This window comes from Protobothrops mucrosquamatus, unplaced genomic scaffold (genome assembly GCF_001527695.2).
Source record: "Protobothrops mucrosquamatus isolate PMUCROS unplaced genomic scaffold, P.Mucros_1.0 scaffold56, whole genome shotgun sequence".
Classification (NCBI taxonomy): Eukaryota; Metazoa; Chordata; class Lepidosauria; order Squamata; family Viperidae; genus Protobothrops; species Protobothrops mucrosquamatus.
Genome location: NW_015386436.1, coordinates 1075776 through 1084386, shown reverse-complemented (window position 1 = coordinate 1084386; position 8611 = coordinate 1075776). Strand labels below are relative to the sequence as shown.

At 52.2% G+C, this 8611-nt stretch overlaps 1 protein-coding gene across 1 annotated transcript in view; it reads right to left on the bottom strand.

Annotated features, from left to right (window-relative positions):
* Positions 1–3100, bottom strand: part of SEMA4B (semaphorin 4B) — a 16294-nt gene extending 13194 nt beyond the window's left edge. Inside the window, exons 1-5 of the mRNA XM_029283324.1 lie at positions 2951–3100; positions 2530–2592; positions 2224–2322; positions 1242–1353; positions 927–1043 (exon numbers count right to left, since the gene is read on the bottom strand). Of these exons, the coding sequence (XP_029139157.1) occupies positions 927–1043; positions 1242–1353; positions 2224–2322; positions 2530–2592; positions 2951–3097 (538 nt within the window). The 5' untranslated portion in view covers positions 3098–3100. The remainder of the gene's footprint in view (positions 1–926; positions 1044–1241; positions 1354–2223; positions 2323–2529; positions 2593–2950) is intronic.
* Between the last annotated feature and the right edge of the window lie 5511 nt (positions 3101–8611).

The window sequence follows — 8611 nt, the reverse complement described above, 5'->3', positions numbered from 1 at the left end:
CCTGCCCTATCTATGTTTCCTGGTAAAATACATGGGAAAATCCCATAGGAGGAAAATTCCACTTAGGGTTAGGGTTAGGTCACCATGAACTCATAGAGCAAAATGGACATCGCCAACAAACTCGGAGTGCTTGGGTATGGTTAGGAGGGCACTGACTTTTGTAGCCTGCCCTATCTATGTTTCCTGGTAAAATACATGGAAAAATCCCATTGGAGGAAAATTCCACTTAGGGTTAGGGTTAGGTCACCATGAACTCGGAGAGGAAAATGGACATCGCCAACAAACTCGGAGTGCTTGGGTATGGTTAGGAGGGCACTGACTTTTCTAGCCTGCCCTATCTATGTTTCCTGGTAAAATACATGGGAAAATCCCATTGGAGGGAAATTCCACTTAGGGTTAGGGTTAGGTCACCATGAACTCGGAGAGGAAAATGGACATCGCCAACAAACTCGGAGTGCTTGGGTATGGTTAGGAGGGCACTGACTTTTCCAGCCTGCCCTATCTATGTTTCCTGGTAAAATACATGGGAAAATCCCATTGGAGGAAAATTCCACTTAGAGCCTTCATGGACCTGCCCATGTTGGTTTCATGGCAAGGGTTGAGAGCTCTGGGACTCCACCTAATACACTGTCATAGGATGCCCTGGTAGTGATTCGTCCAAACCTGGCCAAGGTCATCTCAGAGCTGCTCCATGCCAAGTAGCCAAAGAGGAGAGACGTCAACATCCAACCTCAGAGCCCAAACACAATCAGCGAAAGTTACCAAAAGGCAAGGACCTCCGAGGCCATCAAAAGAGCTCTCTGCCCTGCTCTGAACTTGTCCGAACGTGAGTGACAGGGCTGTTATCTAAGTGCTGTACAACTGTGACGCCCCCCCACGTGCCCCCATCATCGCCCTCCCCCTCCTTTCATCCATTCATCACCCACCTTGCATCCAGTTGAGGGAGCTTTCTGTCTTGATGGGTGGGCGGCTGCCAAGGCTACGAAAAATGGTGGGCTCGTTGCCCTGAAACTTGCTTACGGTACCCGTATACAGTTCACCATCTGAGAGAAAGCAGCCGTTATAGGGCCATGAGAAGCTTTCTGCCTGCACCACCTGGACCTCCTCACCAAGAGAATGGAGAGAAGACCACCCCCATATTGTCCAATGAGCCCAGGGAAGAGCATCCTTCCTTGCAGGCAGCAGCCCCTCCCCTCAAAGGCGCCCAGGGTAGCCTCTTTGAAACCCCCAAAGCTCCTTACCGACCGTGATGGCTGTAGATCTGTATTCCGGGTCAAAGGGGCAGCGCCCCTTCCCGTCCTCCAGCAAGAGCTGCCCGGAAGGATCTCGCTGCAGCTGGAAGGCTGGCAGGCTCTGCAAGGGGGAGGCCAATGATTGGTGACCCCCAACAAGAAAGGGCAGACCCACAAGCCCCACCAGTCTGAGCTGGTCGACGCTACACAGCCCCACTTTCAATCTGTCCCCTCTCCTGCAAGGCTCAGTGCTGCGAAAGATCTTCCATGCAATTTCTCTCCCGGGAAAGAGCCTGGATGCAAATTCTAACAGGGAGCTCACACGAGGAGGTTGCAGGCAAACCCAGAAGTTGTGCCCACCCACCCCCATAGCGGGCAAAGGGGGCTGTCCAGAATATGGCCTCAGGCTGGATCTTCCCACCAGTTGGGAGGAAGAGGGCCTGATCCTGCACAAGACTGTTGTCAGGCACAGACAACCAGACCCACAGATGTTCTGCCTATAATGCAGGAATCTCCCCAGTCTGGCAGCCTTCTCTAGGGAACAACTCGATAAGGCTCCAAGGAATTCAGGGAGGGCCGGTTTGGGTCCTTTCGCAGCTGAGCGCAGTGACTCCAGTCTAGCTCTGTACTTGATCCCCACTCCCTGCCAGGCTGGGTGGTTCCCAACAGCTGTCTGGGGCAGCTGTGAAAACCTTCACCAGCAACTCACTTCAGCCTGGGGCTAAAACATGCCTTATTGGGAAGGTCATTAATTTTAAGCTAGATTAAAGGCCTGCACCATTTCAGGACTCGGAGTTTGTTAATGCATGATAGGCAAGACAAAAATAACTAGGAACCTGGCTCTGATTTAAATAAAGCTAGTCTTATTATTCTGCTCCACAAAACATTCAACCACCTGCAACCAGGGATGGCCTCAAGATATGCCTTGCTAAGCCAAAGGAGACAAATGTGGGTGGGGGGGGGGGAGAGGGGGGTCTGGGATGGTCCTCACAATGTAGGTGCAGGTGGGGCTGAAGGCACTGGTCCCACAGGTGTACAGGTGGGTCTCGTTCAGCTGCAGCAGGACCTTGATGTAGTTGTGGCAGTCTCTCTGCAAAGGGAGGGAGGGAGGAAGAGGAGAAGGCTGCGCTTAGGACCAGCTGGCCACAGGAAGCTCCTGCTGAGTTTGGGCTGCTCTGGCTGCCCGGGGGGGGGGGGGAAAGAGACAACGCCCCAATGGGTCCCGGACTCCCAGCAGAATTGAGCATTGCTCTTCTTGCCAGAGTTTACCCCCCCCCCCAAAACTGGCATTACCCACCTGAGGGTCCTTGCCCTTGAAGATGCACTGCTGTTTCTTTTCCTCCTCGGCGTGCCAGATCAGCTACAGGAAGGAAAGCAGGCTGCCATCACTCACCCGGCAATGCCAGTCTTTTCTTACTTATACAGGCAACTGCTGGAGGCGAAACCACAACCAGATCCCCCCTGCCACCCTCAGCTTTTCAAATAGGGTGGCTGTGTGATGAGATGGCAGACAAGGGAAGTCACCCGGCTGGAGGCTGGAGGGAAGAGGGTTCTCACCTCGACCAATAAGGCATGGCTGCTCCTTCCAGCATGAGGACCAAAGCCTGGCTGACTGCCTTAGATGCTGCTACGGTAGTTAGGGACGCCCCCCCAGGACCTTTATTTTACCCCCCTGAAGCAGGGAAGGAGAGCCAAGAGACCAGGGCATCTGAACTGACCTGCTGGTGCTGGGGCCCGGGAGAGAAGGCGCTGGTGTTCAGAGCAAGAAGCATCTCGCGGGCACCAACGTACAAGACCCGGCCATCCGGGCTCAGCATCATTGTGGTATAGTTGGCGATTCCAGGCATCTGAAAGTCTCTCCACATCCGCCTCTGGGGAGAATCTTGGACTGCAGAAACGGGAGGCAGGAGGAGAGATGACCGTGAATAGATGTCCTGCCCCAGGCAGCCTCTTGGGCATCTAGCCTGCCCATAGTGGCAGAGGCTACAGGACCCACGTGCCTGTTTCCAACAAACAGTGGGTAGCGTGGTTTCCATTGTGATTTACCCGTTTGGCATTCAAGAAGCTGCTGCGCAAATCCAGCATCACATTCAGAGGTGAGCAAGCTAACTACCTCAGGTTCGCTCCCTTTATTATTTCCTAAGTTTCCCCCCCCCCCCAAATTAGAAACATCTTCCCTTGATGCCTCCCGACCGGTGGGCTAGCAGCAACAAGGGTGGGCTGGTCACGTGGCCTCTGCACCAGATATCCTGGCTTGCCTCCGAACACGCTTGGGGCACAACTGGCTACGCCTGTGGCCTCTCGACTGAGCCCGGACTCTCTCCCTGTTAGCAGGCAAAGCTGCTGCCCGCGACCCACCTGCAAGGGAGGCCGCCAATGGATCCAGGATGGATCTCTGCCTTCCCCAAAAGCATTTTGGGAAAGCCTTGCTAGGCCCAAGCCAGGCAGGCAGTGCAGGCCGGTCTGTGGGCAGCCATAGCACAGGAAAGAGACCACTTTCAGTACAAGAAGAGAGCGACGTTAGCAACACAGATGCTACACGGTGAAGGGTGTGTATTAATGTAATTTTTAATTTCCTGCCAGTCTTTCTCCCATCCCCCTACCTTCCCCCCCCCCCCCCCCCCCCCCCCCCCCCCCCCCCCCCCCCCCCCCCCCCCCCCCGTGATATGTGGCGGAGAAAGCAGCCCCAGGTTTGGCCATCCAAGTTTTACTATTTATTTAGATTTAATTCTTATTGTTCATTGTGTGTTTCTGGTGATAGGACTACTGATGTCCCAGGGGACCAGTAGCCTTATGGAATCGCTTCGCACGCACTACAATGCAGGGGCGATCTGGGCAGTAATCCAGGGAGAGATTATTCTGTCAGTGAAACAGAAAATCAATAGCTTAAATCAAGCAAAGCGCCTTCCAAAAATCTGCCTGAATGATGGATTAGAAAATCTGGTCAGAAACCCAAAGCTCTCTCGGAGCTTTCTTTCTTCCCTCCTGAAGCCATTTTCCTCTGTAAATTATAATGTTGGAAGGGACCACAAGGATCATCTAGTCCAACCCTCTGCAAAGGGTTAGACTTCTGCAGATGGAGAACCTGCCACTTCCGCAGGTAAACCCTTCCCTGCAACGGAGGGCTCTCCTTGGGCCTTTTTCCTCCCGTTACATGAGATCCAGGCAGCTGCAACCTGTGCCCAATATTTCTGGGGCTTTTTACTGTGACCACGGATGGTGGCTCCTGACCTTCTTCCCTGGACACAACCCTCCGGCCTCCCTTCCATCCGGCTCCTCCAGACCACCCTCAAGTCCTGTATCGTCTCTGCTGCTGCCCTCCGCTTTCAGGGACGTGCACAGAAGTGCTACAGGAGCCTCACCCGTCCTAATACCGCCCAGGAGAGGGACTGCACTGCTTTTGGACAGCTGCTTCTTAGTACAGCCCCTAATCATTTGGTCAAGTACAGGGTCTCTTTTCTTCCCACCCCCCCGCACTTGTGTGCCAGGAACAACAGGCAAAAAAGACGGTCCTGGCTCACCAGGCAAAGTCCAGCATCCTTTGGACTCCCAAGCCTGGGGGGTCCTGCACCTTTAGTTCTACAGCAAGCAGCTACCAACGAAAACTACCCCAGCTGGAAATATTGGAATATTTTGGAATTATTAGACAAAAAGAAAGGTCTAGACCAGGGGGTAGGCAACCTTGGCTCTTTTATGACTCGTGGATTTCAACTCCCAGAATTCTGGCTCAGGAATTCTGGGAGTTGAAGTCCACGAGTCATAAAAGAGCCAAGGTTGCCTATCCCTGGTCTAGACAGATGACCTCAAATTCTGTGAGCAGTTGAACTAACGTAAAAATGATTAAGATGAACTGACCAGAATTGCAGTTTTTACTTTAAGAGATATTATTTGCATTTCCTCATGCTGAGCCAAATGCAGCCCTTGCCCGAACACTTGTTCATCCCATTGCAGGACCCTGCGGGGCAGAATATGTGGGCTTCGGGCAGGGCTTACATGGCCTGCTGCCCCTCTCCTCCTCTGGGGTGGCCTGGCTCATCACTTAATTCAGCAAAAGGGATGCCTGGACCAGCGCTTCAAGCCCCCGGGCGCTCTCGGCCTCGGAGTAACTGTGCCAGCCCAGCTGCCAAGCAGAGCCGAGCAGCAGCAGCTTTGGGGCTGGGCTGGGCTGGCAGCTGGGACTCTAATACTCTTCAGAGCTGGATGGTGCCTCTGCTCCAGGTGGAGCCTCATGGCCACCTGGCAAGGAGTGGGTGGGTGGGGGGGTATCACTCCCTGGCATTCCAAACAGGGGGGAGGGGTGGACTCCTCCAGCAACACGGTGGCTCTGAAGCCTGGCTGAAGCCCCACCCAGTGTGACTTCGGCACTGCCCCACCTGGAAGGGGAAGCCTGCCCACTGACCTTGGCGGACCTGCTCTGCGCCAATCCTGCACAGCGGTGGAACCAGTTGGGACTGTCTGCAGCAAGTCTGTGCTTGGTGACAGGCTTGGACGGGCTCCAACTTGCTCTGCTTCAGGGAGGGCTGGCACGCCAAGGCCGGAAGCTCTCCCAGCATGGGTGGCAAAAACCAGGCAAGCCAGGCAGTTTTGTGTACTCCAAAGATAGTGGCACAGCCCCATCCCGGGAGTGCCCTACTGCCGGCCAGATTCCCACAGCACAGAAATGGATCTCTCTCCCACCTTTCTATGGGAGCCGCTTGAATGATTGTTTGATCTTCCACAGTTACTAAGTGATCTGTTACTAAGGTTAGTAACACAGTTGGCCTCCCCATTGCCTTTGCTTGTCAGAAGGTCGCAAAAGGGACCACATGACCCCAGGGCTCTGCAACCATCATAAATATGAACCAGTTGCTAAGCATCCGAATTCTGATCAGGTGACCCTGGCGATGGTGCCACGGTCGTAAGTGTGAAAAATGATCACAAATCACTTTTTCCAGTGCCGTTGTAATCTCAAACGGTCCTTGAACGAATGGTTGTAAGTTGAGGGCTACCTATACTTCCTGGTTCTTCGTTCCACAGGGATCCTCAGCCCCACTTTCAGCAGAGTCTGACTGGCCAGGGGCCGTAATAGATCTATTTGATTTCAGCAGAGGGCAATGGCGATGGGACAGGATCTTGAGGACACGGCCTATGAGAACAGACTGAAGGAATCTGGGATGCTCAGTTGGAAAAAAAAATACAACTTGGGGGACTTTATGAGAAATCTACGATTCCATGACTCCAGGGTCACGAAGGGACCACAATGGATAGCAGGACCTACAAAAAGCATCTAAGTATCTCAATGGATCACAAATTGGAGATGAGTCAACAATATGACGCAACGTGATTCAGTCTACAAGCCACACAATCCCAGACTGCTTCAACGGAAGTACAGCATTAAGATCTAGATCAAGATCAAGTTCCTCTCTAGTCTGGATTGCTCTGACCACACCTAGAAGGGCAACTGCTGTATTTCAGCACCCCTGAAATGCCGTGGCATGATTGAGGGCTACAATTTAATAAAAGGGAACAAGTCCACGAGTCATAAAAGAGCCAAGCTTGCCTACCCCTGGCCTAGACCCATACTCCAATCTAGGCAGCCCGGCTTGAGGGGGCAGCCAGGCAGCCCGACCCAGGGCCCAGCAACTAGAGGCAGGCTGACTACCACAGCCCTCTCCCTGCATCCTTCCAGCCCGGCAGCCCTCCCCAGTGGAGATTTGCCTCAGGTGGAGGACTTGATCAGCGTTCCCTCCCCAGAGAGATCAGCAGCCCCCCCCCACCTCCTTCTAGCCTGGCAGCCCATCTGGCGGAGGACAAAGGGCCTGGAGCACCAACAAAGGGAACCGGTGGCTGTGAGAAATTGGGGGTGGCAAAATCTGTGGAGGGGAGAAAGGCAGCAACAGCAGCCGAAGTTAGAGAGCTCTGATCTCCAAATTGAGCAGCTGGCTGAGTGGGGTGGAGTGGAGCAGACCAGACAGCAGAGTGGAGTTGAGCTGACCACAACAGCAGGCCTGACCAGAGCAGAGACAACAAGAGGCCGGAGCAGCGAGTAACAGAAGTGAAGGCAACAATGCAGTTTGAGGTCCCAATAGGAAGGGAGGGAAGACCCCAGTAGAGAATAAAAATAAATACAGGACAGAAAATAAAAGCTATAGAAACAGGCAAATAATAAGGACAAGAGTGGAACATTAGAAAACAAGGAAGAATAGGATTAATAAAGAGGTCTCCCTCTGACCCACACATTTTTCCCTCCCGCACACACCATGAGCAACTTGGCCAAGGAGAGCGAGCCAATCAGCAGCAGCCTTGAGGGGGGGGGGTAAGCCAGTCGGGCGCCCCCTTGGGAAAGTTTCTTTCAACATATTAATAACAAGAAAAAAGTCAAGGAAAGTGTACGTCCACTAAAGAGAGAAGATGGCAAGGAAATAACAGACAGTGGGGAGAAAGCAGAGCTGCTTACCTCATGATTTGCATCAGTCTTAACACAACAAGAAATTATAGCCCAACATACTAAAAAAAAACTACTGTACTGCAAAAGACAAACTAGAACAGTATTTCTCAACCTTGACAATTTTAAGGCATGTGGACTTCAACTCCCAGAATTCCACAGCCAGCATTGCTGGCTGTGGAATTCTGGGAGTTGAAGTCCACATGCCTTAAAATTGTCAAGGTTGAGAAACACTGAACTAGAAACAAAAATTAAAATAAGCAAGAAAATGATAAGAGAACACCTATCCGACCTTGCCGAATATAAATCACCGGGACCCGACAGGCTACATCCCAGAGTTCTGAAGGAGCTGGCAGATGTTATATCTCAGAACCATTGCACAACATCTTTCAAAAATCCTGGAGCACCAGGGGAAGCACCTGAGGATTGGAAAAAGGCTGATGTGGTTCTCATCTTCAAGAAAGGGAAAAAAAACGGACTCAGGAAACTAAAGACCAATCAGTCTAATATCAATACCTGGGAAGATCCTAAAAAAGATAATCAAAAAATAGATCGGCGAACAACTAGAAGCAAACAAAGTTATAACTAGTAGCCAGCACGTGTTTGTTAAAAACAGATTGTGCCAAACCAATCTTATTTCATTCTTTGATAAAGTGACTCTTTCGAAGAGAAGCAGCAAATGGTTTTCCCTGATAAATATTGTGTTTGAACTCTCCTTGGATCATGCAAATTGTCTGCGATGTGACCTAGGCAGGCACTCACTTGAAGCTGCAATCCCCCAAAACACAAGCTAGCCACTTTTACTCCCACTGGCTCTGCCCTCTCTCACATCCTGGAGGGGAACAAGCTTCAACACCAGCCCCAATTCGAAAACAGGCAGCCTGCCCGTCCACCCCTCAAGTCCTGGGGCCCCAGGATCTAAGAGTGTCCCCTCCCAACCACCAGCAGGTCAGAA